Source organism: Mus pahari, chromosome 18 (genome assembly GCF_900095145.1).
Source record: "Mus pahari chromosome 18, PAHARI_EIJ_v1.1, whole genome shotgun sequence".
Classification (NCBI taxonomy): domain Eukaryota; kingdom Metazoa; phylum Chordata; class Mammalia; order Rodentia; family Muridae; genus Mus; species Mus pahari.
In genome coordinates this window covers 17,314,140-17,334,277 of record NC_034607.1, presented here as the reverse complement: position 1 = coordinate 17,334,277, position 20,138 = coordinate 17,314,140, and the positions used below count along the sequence as shown (strand labels likewise).

The 20,138-nt window shown below is 44.5% G+C and overlaps 1 protein-coding gene across 1 annotated transcript in view; it reads right to left on the bottom strand.

Moving 5' to 3' along the window:
• The window catches only part of Kif6 (kinesin family member 6), a 286,100-nt gene that overhangs the window by 172,043 nt on the left and 93,919 nt on the right, over positions 1 to 20,138 (bottom strand). The window contains exons 8-10 of the mRNA XM_021218471.1: positions 15,369 to 15,512; positions 14,453 to 14,539; positions 7,296 to 7,399 (exon numbers count right to left, since the gene is read on the bottom strand). Of these exons, the coding sequence (XP_021074130.1) occupies positions 7,296 to 7,399; positions 14,453 to 14,539; positions 15,369 to 15,512 (335 nt within the window). The remainder of the gene's footprint in view (positions 1 to 7,295; positions 7,400 to 14,452; positions 14,540 to 15,368; positions 15,513 to 20,138) is intronic.

The following is a 20,138-nucleotide window of genomic DNA, read 5'->3' as shown; positions in this document are numbered from 1 at the left end:
CCCTCTGGTGTTTAATAGTTTTAATAATACAGATGTTAGGCATATGTGATTAAATTTATCATTTTCAGTTTTAATGTTACTGTCAAAGGTGGCTGTCTAATTTTCCATAACCTTGTGTTCTGAATCCTTGATAAACTCCTTTTAATATTTCTAGTAAGTTTTTGCAGGTTGTCTGATGTTTTCTACTTAGAAATAATGTTATCTGTGTATAATGACAGCTTTATTACTTCCTTTCCAAATATTTGTGTGCTTTATTTATTTTCCTTAGCATAATATGCTGAGTAGAGATTTCAGTGTAGTGTTTGTTGAATGTTAGTAGTGAGGAGAAACATTTTTACTTTTGTTTCTAGCTTTAAGGAGAAAGAATGCTTTCTTTCCCTTATTCTTATTCTCTTAGTGATAGAGGGACGGCTGATAGGCAGATAGGCAGACGACAGCTACATAGGTAGATATATAGATAGATTTTAGACAGCTACATATATAAATACTCAGATGAGGTTTGGATTACAGGTAGATAACAGATACATAATACATACATACATACATACATACATACATACATACATACATACATACATACGTGCAAACGTTAGAGACAGATACAGGGATAGATGATAGGCAGATAGGTTTATAATAGACACATAGGTACAAAGGTGAAAGACATATAGAAGATAAACACATAGATGAATAGATGATAGATGATGAATGACAGACAGACAGACACATGGACTCTGTGATGGTGTGTATATGCTTAGCCCAAGGAGTGGCACTGGTGGAGGATGTGGTCTTGATAGAGTGTGTCACTGCGGGTGGGTGTGGGCTTTAAGACCCTCATCCTATCTGCCTGAAGTCAGTACTCTGCTAGCAACCTTCAGATGAAGATGCAGAACTCTCAGCTCCTTCTGCACTGTGCCTGCCTGGATGCTGCCCTGCTCGCACCTTGATGATGATGGACTGAACCTCTGAACCTGTAAGCCAGACACAATGAAATGTTGTCCTTACAAGAGTTGCCTTGGTCATGGTGCCTGTTCACAGAAGTAAACCCTAACTAAGACAGGCACATAGATGGTAGACAGTTTTTACAAATTTTTGGAGGCTTCCTTCTATCCCCATTTTGCTAAGTTTTGACCATGAATAAGAGAGAATTTTATCAAAGTCTTTGTCTCCATGTTTTGGACTGATCAAATATTTTGTCTTAACTAGTTTCCCATCATGGTAGATTTCACACACACTGACATGTGCATCTTGCATGTCTGCCGTGAGGCCTACACACTGGCCTTTCAAACTGCCTTGCTGGGTGGGGCTTGGGTGTTAAGGTTTTTACTCATGGGGGATGCTGGGCTGCGTTTCTTTCCTTGTGTATGTGTCTACTCTCGATTCAGAGCAGCCATCCCTGGGGGAGTCTTACTGTACTGCTGCGTGTGAAGCTTCTGTGGGGCCACCATTGCTTATTTCTCCAGTGTTCTAGAGTGTTCTCTGCCTGCAGTTTCTTCATTGGAGAGGTTTTTTACTACAGTTTTAGCTTCTTCTACAGACTTGGGACTACAGAGGGATTCTATTCCTGTCTAGTGAACTTTGGAAATCTGTGTCTTTGTCAGTTTTATCCAAGCAAATATATCACATGTCTTGTTAACTTAGGGTTTCAATGGCTGTGATGACACACCATGACCAAAAAGCAATTTGTGGAGGAAGGGGTTTATTTGGCTTACACTGCCACAGCACTGTTCATCATTGAAGGAAGTCAGGTCAGGAATTCAAATGGGGCAGAAACCTGGAGGCAGGAGCTGATGCAGAGGCTTGTTCAGCCTGCTTTCTTATAGAACCCAGGACCACTAGCCCTGGGATGGTACCATCCACAATGGGCTGGGTCCTCCTCAATTAATCACTAATTAAAAAAAAAAAATGACCTAAGGCTGGATCTCATTTTCTCAACCGAGGCTACCTTTTTCCTGATGAATCTTAGCTTGTGTCAAGTTGACACAATACTGAAACTAGCCAGTACACTTGATACTTTATCGACATCTTTAAAAATATTTATATCTATTTTTATTTTATGTTTGTATGTGCCTGAGTCGTACTGGAAGAGCCGTACATGCTCCAAACCATCAAGGGGTTATCAGTAGGTACCACCATGCAGAGAGAACTTCTTTTTCCATCTGTCCTTGGGTATCCTTGTGATTTGTCACTTTCAGCAGCTTCTTCTCCTGACTCCTCCTTCTCAAGGTCTCTTTGGTGGGTCCTCTCTCCACTCACTGTCATCACTACTGCCTGCCTCTCTCTCTTTCTCTCTCCAAATCTCATCAAGACAGTCTTCTGTTTCTAGTGTCAGTTGAAACTGCCCTTTGCTATAGAAGAGAGGTCCTAAAAGAATATAAGCCCACCATGTGAATTCTTTTCAGGAACCCTACTGAAATGGCAACTCTTATTCATATTTTTCCTTGCTTTTGTTATTTGCAGTCTCTACACATTGGGTAGTGGATATATTTGTCTCTTTCCTGAGTTTGATTCCTAGCACCCACCTAAAAGTGCCAAATGAAAGAGGAATGGAAAATAAATTTTTTTATTTGAGGTTGGTGGTGCCTGTTGATAATCCCAGAATGTGGAGAGCAGAGGAAGGAGGATCCTAAGTTCAAGGTCGATCTTTGGCTAAGTGGTGAAGGACAGAAAAGCAGGTTGGACAAGAGCTTCTGTATTCCAGCTAAGCTACAGACTCCTTTTGTCTCCTGCAACATGATCCCCCCCCCCCCCGCTCCAATTGGAGAGTGTGAGCACTATCGGAGAACTGAAGTGAACTCCCATTTCTGAGTAAATATCAAGAGGACTGAAAGACAAAAGCCAGGCAGATGGTGGCAAATACCAGGGCACCAGTAATGGTAAGTTCTAAGTCTCTAGGACCACATGGTGGAAAAAGAGAATGATTCCCACAAATTGCCCTCTGGCCACAATATGCACACGGAATGTACCATCCCCAATAAATACACATAAAACTAATTTTAAAAGTCTTAGTGAACATTGATTCATTCAATGATTAGCTTGTTTTCTGTTGCAAACATACTATGCCCATGTGTATGTATGCATACATATGTGTGCATCTGAGTGTAACATTTCCCCAGTGAACTTGTATTCCCCCAAATATCCATTGTATCTTGTACTACTGGCCCCTTGATTTACCCATTAAAATGATTAACATCTAAAATGTTCTCCATAAATATTAACTGATCTGTGATCTCCATAAATCTTTTTTTTTTTTTTTGGCTAGGGAAAGATCCAGACATTGGGAGGTACCCAAACATTTTGGGCAATCTTGAGCCAGTCAGATCCAATTTGATTTCATTCCAAGAGTAAAATACTGCTCAAAATAACTCAGATTTGGATCAGGATATGACACTTCCAGCAGAGCCAAAGATCTCCAGCTCAGACTCCTACCAAAGATATGTGTTCAGCAGCTACATCACAATCAAATCTTCACCCAAGAAGCTCTGTCTAAACAATGACTTGGCAATACAGCCTTCATCCAGCTGTCTCCTTTCAAATTTAGCAAGGACCCCCCCCCCAAAAAAAAAAATGATGTAAACTAAAAATATCACAACAACTGGAGGCCAATGCTTAAAACCCTCTTCAATCAAAGCATTGGAGTCAATGCAACAAATATTTACATTAACTAAGGAAATGCTGGGCAGTGGTTCAAAAACGTCCCCGGGGCTGGATGTGAGCAGAGCTCTCCTACGTGCCCAGTGACACTGCAGAGATGACCAGATCTGGGCAGTATCTGCTGACATCTTTCAGAGATTTCTGAGAGGAAGTCGTGCCAGTCACTATGTGTCTGAGGAGCCGAAGGACAGAGAGGCAGATTGGACAAGAGCTGGGGGATTCCCGATAAGCTATGGGACCCTTCTTGTCTCCTATACCCCCTCCATTTAGAGTGAGTGGGTGCTGGCAGGGAACCAAGGCATATTTCCATTTCTGAGTAAATATCCAGGGGCCTGAATGACAATAGAGCCAGGCTGATGGTGTCAAATACCAGGGCTGTACTCCAGGCAAATTATAATTCATGAATCGACGTTTAAGGCAAGGAAGGACTCTTAATTGGTTAAAATCTAAGCTGTAAGCTGGGCGTGATGGCGCATGCCTTTAATCCCAGCACTCGGGAGGCAGAGGCAGGCAGATTTCTGAGTTCAAGGCCAGCCTGGTCTACAAAGTGAGTTCTAGGACAGCCAGGGCTACACAAAGAAACCCTGTCTCAAAAAAAAAAAACAAAAAAACAAAAAAACAAAAACCAAAAAACAACAAAAAAAACCCAACAAAAAAAAACCTAAGTAGTGCAATATTCACTCTGGTTAACTATGGGAAACACAATGCCACAAAACAAGAAAGACAAAGTCCCTTTCAGAGTCATTCTTACTGTTGGTGTGGATAAGTACCGGATACACTGGAGGATTCTGGGGCTTTGCTTGGAAGGTAGATCGGGCTGGAAGATAGGGGCTGTGGCCATGGTGTTCTCAGCCTCGGCTCAGAGATCACCAAGGAGACACTCTGCCTGGTGCACAGCGGCCATCCCCTGAGAACTGCCCAAGTTTACATGACTCAGTAGCACTTGACCTAGTTCTGTGAGACTCCTGAGCGCATGAGCGACCGTTGCTAACTCCGTGTTCTCACTGTGTCCTGTTTATGTTTTCTCATGGGACTTAAACACTGTGTCATGGTTCCTTGGGTTCATGTCTGTCAGCACCCCTGAGTTGTGGGCCCCTTGAGAGCAAGCTTGGGGCTTTGTTTACCTTCGCCTTGCTTTTGGAGCCCATGGTGGCACGTTTGTGATCCCTGAGATAACAAATGTTAGGTAAATGAAAGAACTAGTTACAGACAGAAAAGACTGCCAGCCCTGTAGACAGACCCTCTCTGCTGGGCCCATGCAGGTTGACATTTGCATATCTGACATTGTTGGTTTGGCAGAAACCAACCTAAGATCTGAAGGCCCTTTGGTATTTTAATTTATTGTCAAAATTTCATTTCTCTTCAATCTCTCAAACTTCTGGCAATGACTATCTGATTATGATTTTCAGGCTTTTAAAATCTTTTATGTGGTGTGTGTGTGTGTGTGTGTGTGTGTGTGTGTGTGTGTGTGTGTGTTTATGCACATGTTCCGTACAAACTCCACAGAGGCCAGCAGAGGACATCAGATACCTTGGAGCTGGAGCCACGGCCATTTGTGAGCTGCCCTGATGTGGGGGCTGGGATCTGAACTCAAGTCTTCTAAGTAGAATAGAAGAACTCTTAACTGAGCCATTTCGCCAGCCCTTTGATGATTTTCAAACTGGCAGATTCATATATGGGAGAAATGGAGAGTTACCAAATGGCGTGATATAAATATTATACGACGCTGGGTTTCACAGATAAGCTGTAAACACACTTGCACATCCTTATTGCTTCTAACCCTTGACTGCGCTGTTCCTTTCACTGGTGCACAGGCTGTGGTCACTCTGGAAGGAAGGAGCCAGGCTGCACTTCTGCAAAATGCCTTTATTTCATCTTTACTCTTACTATTAACTTTGCTACATCTAAAAATACATTGCAAGTGACTTTTTCGTTCTTACAGATTGCTACTAGTTCCTATTTCCAGAGTTGCTGGTGAAGATTTGTTCCAAATCAGACCTTTGGCTTTTGTTTCCCCCGGTAACTTCTAGATCATTTCTATATTTTTAAGGTTTTCTAAATGTTTTCTACACCATGACTGTGTGTCAGCTTGTGGGAAACTGTTCGTTTAAAATGCTTATTACTATTACTGTTATTACCGGTGTGTGTGTGTGTGTGTGTGTGTGTGTGTGTGTGTGTGTGTGTGTGTTTGGGTGAATGTCCATGTGTATGTGTGTGTATGTATTTGAGTGTGTGTATGTGTGCCCGTGTATGTGTGTGTATGCATATGTGTGCACATATGCATGTATATGAGTGTGTGTGTGTATGTGTATGTGTGTGTGTATGTGTGTGTGTGTGTGTGTGTGTGTCACAGTGATAAGGTGGAAGTCAAAGAACAACTTGCAAGAGTCATTCTCTGTCATTCTCTCTTCCACCCTGAGAGTTCAAGTCTTCAGGTCATAAGCCTTGGCAGCAAGCATCTGTAACTGCTGAGCCATCTCTCCAGCCGCAGTACGTGGAGCACTTTAAAGAGACCCTTTCCTCTTTATTCACCATTGCTCTTTTGAGATAGAGTTGGGTGATATGGCACTATGTCTTTACAAATATCTTATGAACTCCTGTTTTGTTTGTTTGTTTAAAGACATCGTCTCTGAGAACATAGTAATGAAATAAACCAAACCAGAACAGGAACCTGTTTCTTAATGAGAAGGGGAAAAGGGGGGGCAGATTTGGGTGGGTGTGGAGGTCGGGAGGGTCTTGAAGAGATGAGCGGAATCTGTGACAAGAATATAGTATATAAAGTTGATTTTTAATAAAATATATGATAAAATAAAGACATGGCCTCGCAAATCCCGAGGCTGACTGTGAATTCACTATAGCCAAGGATGGTCTTGTCTCCTGAGCCTCCTGCCTCCACATCCCAGTGTAGACATTACAGATGTGTACCTCCATGCTCAGTCTGTGCAGAGGGGGAGGAACCCAGGCTTCCATGCACGCTAGACAAGCTCTCCTCTGCCTTAGGCACATCCCCAGCTCAGCTCTACTATTCATTGGAAAATGGAGTCCGACACTGCCTCCTAAGCCTTGTTCACCTGCATCACAGAAACCCTTAATAAACTGCGCAGAAGCAGAGCCCATCTGTCCAGCTCACGGTCACAGAGAGTGAACAATGATGTACCACAAGGCTACGTATCTCATGGGCATGAAAACACCAGGCTCTTACAAAGCCTCGAGAGCAGACTTGTGTGCCAATGTGAGTTTCTGAACTATAATAAATGGGCCATGTATAAAAGAAGAGATGGCAGAGGCTGGTGGCTGAAGCATGCATGGTACAGCTTAAGACAAGAGATGTTTCCCAAACCATCTAGAAGCACAGAGGAGATGGAATGAGAAATGGTGTGGCCAGCCTGCAGCCCATTCTCAGCAGCTGGCCTGGGGCGGGCATTCCCAGCTGCATGGGGTTCTGTCTTTACTTCCTAAAGGACCAGGCAGTGGAGTTGCTGCCAGCCTTGCCCCTCTTCCCATGGAGAATCATCTCTCTACACTGGCACCTAGGTGCAGTGTCTGACCTTCCCAGGATACCAGCTATGCTCTGAGGTGGACACAGGACTCAACACAGTTAAGTTAGGCAAGACCAGAGAGGAGAAAAGACTGTCTGGGCTTACTGAAGGAGCTCTGCTTCCGTGAGGGCCTCTGTCCTCTGCTCCCCTGTGGCCATGGCCAACTCTGCCCTCAGGTCTTCAATCTCCTTTTGCAGGCGGACAATCATCTGTGAAGGGAAAAGTGTGTAAGCGCATGTACACGTCTGGACTCTGTGAGACCTCAGTGGCAGCATGCAGGCAGCTCTGGGAGTTGTGAGCCACTGGGTGTGCAAGATGACTCAATGGTTAGGGGACAATGCGAGTTCAATCCTTGGGACCCATATAGTTGGAGAAGAGAAGTGACTCCCACAACTTGTCCTCTGAATGCTACGAGTATGCTAAGGGTGTTAACTAATGGGCAATTAATTAACTAAAACCATTAACTATGTCAGGATACAAAACTGGATAGAGAACAGTCTAAAAGGCATTGTTGACTCCAACCTTAACACTGTGTCCAAATAACTCTAGAGCTAGTTTTTTTTTTTTTTAACAAACAAAACATTATAGATGCAACTTGCGACCTTGCTCTCTTTTCCTCTTTTTTCTTTCCTGGAGTATCTAGAATGCAGTTCAAAATTATCAAAATATATCAAAATAATTGCCGTACACTGTGATACATTCACTCTATATGCATGCTTCCTTAAATAATGTATACTATCCCTTTGCATGCCTTAAACTATGTGAATGTCCTATTTCTGCATGTAATTGCACCTTGTTTTTTTTTCTCTCTCTCACACATGATTTGAGCTCACTTATATTGGTGTATGCCTTTCTTCATCATGAATTTTCAAAGGCATATAATATTCCAGCAGGATATATCAAAATGTGTTAGGGCTGAGGAGAGGGCTCAGTCATTAAGGCATCTGCCTTTGCACATGGGCATGCATGAGTGATCCCCAGAAACCAGGAAGAAAAAAAGTTAGATGTAGTGGTGTGTGTCTGTAGCCTTACTGCTCGGGAGTGGATCCTGGAGTTTGGTGGCCAGAGAGCTGCTTAATGAACTCCAGGCCACAGAGACTATGCCTCCACAAAAAAGGTGTGTGTGTGTGTGTGTGTGTGTGTGTGTGTGTGTGTGTGTGTGTGTTGGAGTGCTTTCTGCACCAACATGAGGACCCGAGTTCCATGTGTCTCGTGACACACTCAGAACTCTTGTCATGGCCATGGATGCCTGCTACACTAGAACTGAGCAATTGCTGAGGCTTGCTGGCCCCCAGTCCATGGCAGGGTAATGGGGAACTCTATCTCAGTGGCATAAAGCAGAAAATGATAGGACAGCACATGTCCTTGTTGGGCCGCTGTGAAGGCATGCATGAGTGTATACACACACACATGTACACATGAGTACACATATGAACACACACAGGTGCACACAGGTACACACATTAGTGGACTGTGGCACTGTAAAGGGGAAGGCATGACAGGAATGGAGGAGAGTTGATATTTACTTAGTTGGCTAATTGGTTGGTTAGTTTTGGTAGCTTCAATTTTCAAGGACTAGCAAAGGTGGATACCAATGTTTCTTTTACCAAGTTCACAGGGTATTTAGAATTGTGACACAGATGGACTTACATCAGGAAGCTAAGGACAAGGAGATCATTAATAGAATATATATGCATACATATTAGTGATGTATATGAATATGTGCATACACATACATTAGTTTTATGTGTGTATATACACACAGATACATACATACACACACATACATACATTTACACACACACACACACACACATCATGGGCATTGAATTAAAAGGGGGAGGCTGTATGGCTGTATAGGTGATAGCTCTAATAGGTTGGATGTGCCTCATTTTTTGAGATAAAGAAGCATGGTATGCACTTAAGGAATGTGGTGGGCCCAGGGTCTTCCTTTGCACTTTTTTGTATACTTGAAATAGTATATAATAAAGACTGACAAAAGGGATTGAGAAAACTCATCACATGCACAGTTTATTAAAGAGAAATAGTGAGTCATCTTATCACTAGTTTCAGTAAAAAGTATTTGAAAACCATGAGGCTGTCAATTCAGTGGTAAAGAGCATGCACTCTTGTGGAGGACCTGAGTTTGGTTCCCAGTACATATGCACCTATGATAGGCCAGCTGTGTGTGCCTACAACTCTAGGGTATCCACACCCTCTTCCAGACTCTCTGGATACTGGACTCATATGCACACACACACACACACACACACACACACACACACACACACCAAATCTTTTTCTAAATATAGTATTTTATAATATCAAGAATTCATCTATATTTTGAAACGACTCACTCAAGCTTTAGGTAGGTGAACATCTATAAGACAGACGAGTGTCAATCAAAAGGCTGTAGCAAATCTTTATTTTTTGGATGAGCAGTAGAAAAAGTAAGACAAGAATGTCTTCAAAACCCTACTTGGTCATCTTGGCTAGACCAATGAGCCACTGAAAAGAAGAAAAGCGCCTGTCCATACTTGTAGATCATGTTATTGTCTACAAAGAAGTATTTGTCAAAAAGTGGTAAAAAAAAAAAAGTTATCCATAATCCATTTATAAAGTTTCTTTCCAATAGAATAGAAGACAACAATTATGAAATATAATTTCCCCCTTCTACTTAGAGTACCCACAAGTCCCCTGCCCCTTTCACGATGTGATCTAAACACACATGTCCTATTAGAGGTAGTATTGCTGTGATAAAACACCGTGGCCCAAAGAACTTGTGAAGGAAAGAGTTTATTTCACTCACAGTGCCATATGACATTATCAAAAAGCAATAAGGACAGTAACTCAAACAGGGCAAGAACCTGGAGGCAGAGGCCATGGAGGGGTGATGCTTACTGCCTTGCTCCTTATGGCTTGCTCAGCCTGCTTTCCTATAGAACCCAGGACCACCAGACCTACAGTGGACTGCATCTCTCTCCCAGTTAATCACTAATTAATAAAATGCCTCATAGACCTCACTGTAGACCACCTGATCTCACAGAGGTTCCCACCTCTTAGATGACTTTAGCACATGCCAAGTTGACATAACACTACCCATCACAGCACCTCAGGCATTAGTTAAAAGGTGGAAAAAGTCTTTTTGTACCTGTCTTTGAAAACTGGGTCCACAAAACGAGCTAACCAGGCAAATATTAGATCTTCTCCCTCTGTACCTCCCCTGTCCCTTTTTAATAAGTAATTCTCTCACTTCTTTACTTGGAGATTGCTTCTCAGGAGGTGGAGGATGGGGGGTGGTGGGGCAGAATGTCTTTGACTTCGAGGCCAACCTGATCTACAGAGTGAGTTCCAGGGCGGCCAGGGCTGTAGAGTGAGACTTTGTCTCAAATAGAACTTAACAACAAACAGACAACCTTGGGTTTGCTGTACAAAACCAAGAGGGTTTTGTACATGTGAAGTTCAAACCTATGTGAGGGAAGGGTAAGGCTTTCAAATTCTCAAGGAAATACTAGTTGTGGGGCTGGAGAGCTGGCTCAGAAATTAAGTGTGAGCATCACTCTTTCAGAGGACCTGAGTTCGATTCCCAGAATCCACGTAGGTGGTTCCCAATTGCCTATAATCCCAGTTCCAAGAGATCTGACGCCTTGTTCTGGCTTCTCGAGAACACCTGTACTCTTGTACACACACACACACACACACACTTAAAGATAATAAATATTTTGAAGACAGTACCATCTGTCCTACCATAGTGTGGGATATCGCAGACAGCTGCCCTGCTGCCTCCATGTCCAGGAATAGATTTATTCTTCCCTCTTCGCTGGTTTTATGTTAAGGAGGGAAGCAGATATCTCTGGTGCAATGCCCCTGAGATCCTGACCTCCATCCCTTGTTTGTCCAGGCTAAAGGACAGCTGCAGCCTCTGTTGCTCTCACCCTGTGGTAACATGTTCTGAAGATGCTCACAGCACTCCACACAGGCGAGCTTCAGGCAATCTTGTCTGCATCAATAGGACCAACAGTCCCTCCAAATTGCAACAGTATTTTGGACATGTGCTCCAGGAGTTTTGTTTATATGCACAGTGTCATAGGTTTTACTTGCTGGCTTCCTGTCAAAAAAACACTGTCAGAAACCTCCAAGCCAAATAGACTAGAACTCCTTGGATAAGACCTGACTGGTTCATTTTACTTTGTCTCCTAAATTGATACTAATGCTATAGCTTTTACATCCCTGTGCCTGTGGATGGATGTGTGGTACACATGCCCTAGGGATCACCCTATCTCTGCCCCCACCACAGGCATTACAGTGTCTGTCATCATTGCAGCTTTCTTTATGTGGGTTCTGGGGAAACAAACTCAGGTCCTTGTGCTTGCAGAGTGAGCACATTACCAAACCAGCTATCCCCTGGTTGTGTATTTTCTAAGGCATTTCAAGTCAAAATGACTATCGGATTGTTTTTGTATTTTGTTGAATCGCGGATTGAGGTTACCGGAGCCATGCCTGCCACAGGTTGCCTGTAGACTTAGAGGCATCTGGGGAGATCCTGGCCCATGTTCAGTCATCTCATAATCTGCCCAGCTCATGTTCCTTTCATAACCATGTCACCCTGAAGTGACAGTGTTTGGTGGTTCTGATCATGCAGTCTTGGTACCACATTTGCCATTAACATCTGAGAGTAAGACACAGGAAATCCCAACCAGGTTGTATCTTGGGCGGTGTTTAGAACACTTGTTTTTAAAAGATTAATTTTATTATTTTCGAAATTGTGTCTGTATGCGTGTGCAGGTTTGGGCAGGTGCAGGTGAGAGCAGGTGCAGGTGAGAGCAGGTGCAGGTGAGTGCAGGTGAGAGCAGTTGCAGGCAAGTGCAGGTGTAGGCGAGTGCAGGTGAGTGCAGGCGCAGGTGAGAGCAGGTGCAGATGAGGGCAGGTGCAGGTGAGGGCAGGTGCAGGTGAGGGCAGGTGCAGGTGAGTGCAGGTGCAGGTGAGTGCAGATGCAGGTGAGGGCAGGTGCAGGTGAGGGCAGATGCAGGTGAGGGCAGATGCAGGTGAGTGCAGATGCAGGTGAGGGCAGGTGTAGGTGAGAGCAGGTGCAGGTGAGTGCAGGTGGCTATGCTGGAAGATACCTGGGGCATCTGTTTCTGTCACTATAGTTACCCCCACCCCCACCCCACAGTTGTGAGTCACCTGACATGAGTGCTAGAAACTGAACTTGGATTTTTTGCAATATCAATGAATGGTCTTAACTGCTTAGCCATTTCTCCTGTCGCCTAGGACAATTTTTTGATTGTCCCTTGTATTTCATGCAAGCTTCACACTTTAAAATGACAAACACCAGTGTGTGGCTTTAGGTGCCATTATACAGAGACTAGCAAGCCACACTTGGCAGTTGCCATGTCAGTCAACAGTAGGAAGAAACGCAGCAATTGCTTCAATTATCAGCTATTAGCTTTTTGCTCCTGATCTCTCTTTGCTTTCAATCTCTCACAGACCAACATCAAACACACAGTGGTGCCCTCTTCCTTCAGGTCCTTCAAAGAGGAGTCTCTCCAGCACAGTGTAAAGAAAGCAAAGAAATGCCTCCAATGTCTTATATGTTTGTTTTCCATAAATTAGTCACTAATTTTTGTCTTCCAGATAATAGGACTGTTTTCATTCTGCACAGCAATGCTCTTGGGATGAGCAGGGGACAGGTCCAGCCAAGGTGGATCTCTAGGGATGCAGAGGGGACAGGTAGAGCCACAGTGATTCTCTAGGGATGCAGGCGGGACTGGGGAAGCCCAGTGATGACCTTGGGATGTAGGAGGGGCAGGGACAGCAGGCATCTCCTGAGAGTGCAATTCCTCTCAACTCTGATTTTGTGTTCTGATCCCTTGCCCAGGATTCAGTGCTATGCTGAGGTCTGACCAAGGTGTGTGCAGGGGAGCTTTTGCTTCACCAACTGAGTGCTCCATCAGGGAAGACAAAGCTCCCTAAGGCTAGCAGGGCAACCCAGAAAGCCCAACAACTCCTTTTCCTTCCTTTGCCTCTGTCCTTCATTGGAACAATGATAAGGGACGGGGCAGATAATCGAGAAGCAGGAATTCAGAACACGGCAGTGATCAGTGATCATATTTCGTTTCTGAGAAATTTGAAAATGAAGTTGGTGAGATTTCACAGTTTTAGACTCTTCATAGTGCAAGGCCCCATGAGCTTATTTTCTAGAGGAATGAGAAGAACTGAGTGACTCAAACATATACAACCTTAATCATGGAAGCTGATGAATCAGAGATATTAATCAGAGTTTGGATGCCAGCCTGAGCTGACCCAGGGCTGCCTTCCCCTTGTGGAGAACTTACAAAACACAAAGGAAGAAAATTATATTCAGGGTGAGAAACTGAATTATGTATCTGTGATTTCCTTGCATAAAAATTCACTTTGATAAAGCAGGAATTATTTTTATAAAGCCAAGGAAATGAATAATTTTTCCAGGAATCAAACTATAGTTAACCTTTAGGAAACTGTAGAGTGAACAAGATGCTGGTACCAAATATTTCTACTTAGTCTCTCTCTCTCTCTCTCTCTCTCTCTCTCTCTCTCTCTCTCTCTCTCTTTCTGAGGTGTGTGAAAGATGACTTGATACTCCGTCTAAAAGGAAAACTGATGTTTTGCGAAAGGCTAACATCTGAATATAAATATACATGTATTTTCCCAATGTAATATTTAGCCATTGCTCACCAACCTACTGGGTGTGTCTTCAAGACTAGCCACACTGTGTCATGAAGCAGATGTTCTTGAACCTGGCTATCTGGGCTCTGCTACTTGCTCTCACTAGGACTAGGAGCAACTTATTTCACACCCTGTGACTCAATTTTGTGCACCATGGAGACAGCCAGAACATCTCTTCATAAGGTTGCCAAGAATCACTTCAACAGATGCATACCAATACCTGGGACATGGGTTAGTACAGAGCCTTGCCTCACAACCAGCTCCAGCTCGTTATATATATCTATGTTAAGTATATATGTTTATTTAAGCCTGATTAAGAATTTAAGGTTGGTATTGGAGCTGGGGATGCAGCTCAGTGTGTAAAAAATGCTTGCCCGGCATGCTCAGAGCCCTGGGTTCTATCTTAGCACAGATCAGCTTCAGCAGGGCATGCCTGCAGTTCCAGCAACCAGATTGCAGGAGGATCAGAAGTTTGAGGTCATCCACACTTGCAAATGAAGTTTAAGGCCAGCTGGAGTGACCTAAGTCCCTGTCGCAAAAACCAAGCATTTGCTTACCAGTCTGGGATCAATCTCTTCATTGAGAATGGCTTCGTTTTTAATTAGGGCCACTCGCTGAGCAAATCTGCAGGTGGAGATAGACTCCTAAAGAAAACAAGAAAACCACAAAAAGCTTTTAGAAATGTGATGGTACAGAAAGGCCTTTCTCTCCGGATAAAACGTAACCTACATTATCAGGAAAAGTTACCTGAAGAGTGAGATGTCTGGAACCGCACACAGTGAGGGTACCTCAAAATGGGGGAGGGTTGGCCTACTATTTTCTATCTTTCTTGAAAATGGGGTTGGCTTAGGGAAATGACAAATGCCCAAACTATAGGCAATCCTGGAATCCCAAGAGGCATGAAAGTCCTAACCATATAGGGACCTTGATCCACAAGCATGAAAGACCATAAGGTAGATATTTGTAATGAACCAAAGAGAGGGTTTCACTGCATTGTCCATGAATGCTTGGTGCTGTCACAGGATATACCCTTCTGCTTTGTTTTCCTATTTGGGGGAATGTCTATACCCAAAATGTTAAGCCAGGGAAGTCCTTCGGCAGCATCCTGGGTGCTAACATCCGATAGAGTCTAGGATCAGATCTCAGGAGAGCTCCGAGCTACCCAGCTCTCATCGGTCAGGCAAGGCTGAGCAAGAGCAGTTGAAGGCTTTCTTCTCTTATTTCTACCATCAGGGATTCTGAAGTTGGTACACATGGCTTCTTCAAGCCACTCACCCAAGGCTGGTTCTCACATGGGTTAATTATGACACCAGCTAAGACGCCAAAGCTGTGAGCCCCATGGTAGTGGATTTACCTCTGAGGGTATATGTCAGCCCTATTCAAGAGATGCAGACTCACCCAGGCCCCCAACTCCACCTCACCACCGGGCGACAGAAACCCAGACTAAGAGTCCAGGGGAGTAGAGCTACATACATCAATGTTCCTCTTCTCCAAAGACAGGGTTGCAATCATGGTGGTCATGCAGTTCCCTCCCAGACTGTCTCTGAGCACGTTGGTCATCATGGAGTTCCTGTAGGGGATGTGTGTACGGTGTTTTTCCGAAAGGGCAATGATGACCTGTGGGAAGGGGTACAGATGGTGGTGTTAACCGGGTGGGAAGGCACACCTGAAAATGGGCTTTCAATAGTGAGAATACAAAAGACACCCAGCACTTGGGCACAGAACAGTCATCTTTAACAAGAGCTTTCAATGCAAAAATGACAAAAATGAGGCTGGAGGGATGGAACAGTGGTTAAGAGTACTTGGCTGCTCTTCCAGAGGATCTGCGTTTGAGTCCCAGCACCCACACTGAGTGGGTCGCTCCTGTCTGTGACTCCTGCTCCAAGACATACTCTCTCAGCCTCCTAAGGCAGTTGCATGGAGAGTAAGCAGTGTGACTGCTTAGGAACATCACTTACGTGTCTTACTATCCTCCCCACTTTGAACCTCTTCCATAAGATGAAGGCTAATATTCACTATTGTTTTAGGGAACACGGGTGTGGGTAACAAAGATTATGCTTGTAAACCTTTTTGGTGATATTAAATTAAATATTAATGAACTCACTTTTGGCTGCAAGTTGTGGAAAATGTAAATGATGCTGGTCTCACGGAGGGATGGAAAAGGAAAGATGTAGGTTATAAATGACCTAGAAGGTTAGTGTGTTTACGCTCTTATCCCTACTGTCTTCCATGTGGTAGAGATTAGCCTCCTCAGAAACACAGGATGGCTGCCAACCCCCTGCCCCTGATGTTATATATGTCTTCATCCATAAGTTAGATGAGAACAGACTTTTTTTTTCCTTTTCTCCCGAGCTTCTCTGGAGAGCATCTTGGTCCCTAGGTCACCCATGGCTTGATCACCACCGTAGCTGAAAGGAAGGCTCTAGTGTGCTTTGGCCAATAAGGATCTAATCTCTCTTAGAGCTGGGGTGGGCTCTGGGTGTTCCCCGCCAGCACGGACATCCCAACATCCTCTCCATGAAGGGATCTAAAATTGCTAGAGGAAATAATTAAGCACCCAAATGGGATTGTGCTCTTAAGGCTAGAGGAAATGAGGCTTCATGTGCTAGAAGAAAGAAGCCAGGATGTGGGGACAGAATTCAGCTTCCCCCCTTGTATGGCCATAGTGAAAAAAAAAAACACAAAAGTGTCTTAGCTTCTGTTTCCTTGTAAATACAGGACTAGGATGCCTGATTATCTTGGAGGGATGTTGTTGAGGTCACAAGAGAGGGGCCGAAGAAAGGACTGTATGAAGGAGTGCTTGTTGTACAAGCATGAGGGCACGAGTTCAAATCCCCAGCACCCACGTAAAAACTTGTATGTAGCTGTACATGCCTGTGACCCCCACTCCGATGGACACAGAGATGGGTGGGTCCCAGAAGCTCACTTGCAAGCCAGCCCAGCCCAGCAAAATGGTGAGCTTGTTTCAGTGAGGTACCCTGTTTCAAGGCAGCAGGGTGGAGAATGGTAGAAACAGATACACAATATCTACCTCTGGTTCCACACGTGTACACACTCATACGCATGTGTCTCGCATGCACTCATGCACGCACGCACGCGCGCACACACAGATCAGAGGAGAATTCCTGGCGTAGTTATTGAGCACAAGGCACTCAGTGTGTGGCAGTCTTCAGAAGGTTCTGCTCTTGGTGGAGGTCTGGCCCATTTTCTTGAGAGAGGACCCTAAGCAGGTCTCCTGAAGCACCACGGGGAGTCCAGGCCACATGGAGCAGAGGCAGGTATGATGAGTGACCCAGAAAAGGAATGTGATGTGGGCAAGCAGAGGGGCCTTGCTCCTCCCGGGCTTGCAATGGGCTCGACAATGAAAGGCACCTGTGGGCAGAGGGGTCATAGAGCTTGTGTGTGTGTGTGTGTGCCTGTGTGTGTGCCTATGTGTGTGTGTGTGTGTGCCTATGTGTGTGCATGCTGGTGTGTGTGTGTGTGTGTGTGTGCGCGCGTGCGCGCGTGCACGTGCGTGCACACGTGCACATGCCACAGGACAATTCCTAGAATATCATTTTCCAAGCTCTTTCCACCCTGTTTTTTACTTTTATTTTTTGAGACAGGGGCTCTCACTGGCCTGGAACTCACCAAGTCGACTAGTCTTGCTGGCCAGTGAGCACAGGGATCCACCTGTCACCACCTTCCAAATATATAGGGATTACAATTTTCTCACCATGCCCCACCCCCCTTTTACATGGATTCTTGGCCTTAAAATCAGATTCTCCAGCAAGCACTTAATGACCAAGCTATTGCCTGAGCTCTGTGTTATTTATTTAACTTTAAAGTCTGTGCAGGTGTGGGTCCTGTCCGTGTGTCCGTGTGGGGTGTATGTACACTAATGCAGGTGCCATGGAGGCTAAGGGCACTGGATCCCCTGCAGCTGGATTGAGAGGAGGCTGTGCCTGTTGGGAACTGCACTCTGGTTCTCTGGAAGAACAGCATGCATTCCTACTGTCTGAGCTCTCTTTCAGCCCCCTTGGGTTTGCTGCTGCTGTGTTTGTTGTGTAATGTTTACTTCTACTCTGAAATTGACATATAAATACAATGGCAAATATTCCTATAACACTCCACTAGTAGCCAGGCAGTGGTGGCACACGCCTTTAGTTCCAGTACTTGGGAGGCAGAGGCAGGTGGATTTCTGAGTTTGAGGCCAGCATGGTCTACAGAGTGAGTTCCAGGACAGCCAGTGCTACATAGAGAAACCCTGTCTTGGAAAACCAACCAACCAACCAACCAAACAACGCTCTGCTAGTAACAAAGAATGGCTCTTTGTATCACACTAATATCTTTTAGGGCCTAGAAACTGTGCCTGGTATCAGTTTGGCTACTCAATGGATTAAAAGGGTTGTTTTTTTCTTATTGTTAAAAATATTTTATTTTGCATTTATTTATTTATTTATTTATTTATTTATTTATTTATTTATTTATTTATTTGTGTGTGTGTGTGTGTGTGTGTTTTCCTTGCACTTCTGTGAATTTGAGCAGCTACCCGTGGAAACCAGTAGAGGGCATCATACCCGCTGGAGCTGTATTCACAGGCAGTTATGATATGGGTGCTAGAAACTGAGCTCTGGTCTCTTGCAAGAGCACCAAGTGCTGTTAACCATTGAGCCATTTCTATGGTCTCCAAGAAGGATTTCAAGGAGCACAGAAAGCTATTGTCTAGAAACTGACAAACAATGGGAGCAATTATGACAGGCACTGGCCCAGCACCTTTACGCCTGAACACAACAGGACTGACACCCAGCCAGAGCCCACGTGTGCTACGGAACTGGCTGACAGCAAGCCCATTTGATTTCTGGAGCGGGGAGGAGCTAATACTGGTTCCCAGTGGCTTCTCACTTGCTGTTTGGGCTAATGGAGGCCTCAGGTCACTCCCAGGTCACCAGTTGAAGTTTACAGTTAGCACAAGGACACATGCTCCCTTCTCTTTTCCTTACATGAACTCAGGCTTTGGGGCCAAGCAGTACCCTGTTATTGTGGCTTAAAGTGTTTTTGTTTTTTTTTTTTTTTTTTTTTTTTTTTGAGGAAACTCTTTGGAAAAAGTGCTGCATACATAAAGAGAACTCCAAAACCAACAATATTCTGGCAAACTGAATATTAATCACTTAAAAGTGGAGCGTCGGTAAATGCTGGCGGAGATCTAGCAGGTGTGAGTTCTCTCAAATATAACCAGCAGGACAACTAGAATTCTGTGAGAAATTTCCAAACCAATGCCAGCTAATTAATGCAAGCCAGCTGAGCAGACTAGATCCTCTTCCTGTCTTTCATACTGAAATGGAGAGAGCGATATGGTGATAATTATATCACCATTACCAGGAACCTATTACAGTGTTTTTGGTGTTCTGTCTTACTTAACTTTGGGTGTCAACCAGACAGAACCTACAGTCACATGAGGAGAGAGTCCCAGTTCAGGGCCTTACCACATCAGACTGACCTGCACACATATCTGGGACAAGAGGTACTGTCTTGATTGCTAATTGATGTAGGAGGATCCAGCCCACCGTGGGCAGTACCATACCCTAGGTAGGTGTTCTTGAGCTGTATAAGAAAGCCAGCTAATCACGGGTCAGCAAGTGAGCCAGCATCAAGAGTTCCTTCAAGGGTTCTGCTTCAAGTTCCTGCTTGAGCTCCTACCTTGTGTTCCTGCAGTGATTTGTAACCTGGGAGCTGAAACAAATTTTCTCTTCTATAACTTGCCTTTCACCATGGGGCTTGTCAAAGACATAGAAGGCAATGGAATAGGTTCTTAGGTTTCGATGTTTTGGGGCTTCCATGACGCATAGCTTGTTTTTGGGCAGGCATCTACCCCACTGCCCAGTAAAACCCACAGCTTCCAGTGGAGTGGATGAGTGAGCAAGCTACACTAAGTTGTTTTATATTCCCGTTTCTTTGGCCACATTGTAAAATACACATAGTGGTAACGTGGCTCAATGTCCGTGAGCTATGCGACCTCATTAAGGCACTGTCCGCTCCTCTCATTGCTCTCCTTGTGACGCTTTGGTTCTCTCGCTGTTCCAGAATTCTCTTCTCTCCTCTCACCCACTCAGCAGCAGCTCTTCCTGGCCTTCCTAACCCCTACTGGTACATGGCCATGTCTGCAGCTTCCCACACTCCACTTTCCTTGCCTGCGAAGGCGCTTGGATCTCAGAGAAAATAGTTAACAGCTGTCCTAAGGCAGTGGGTGGAAAGGAAATGAAA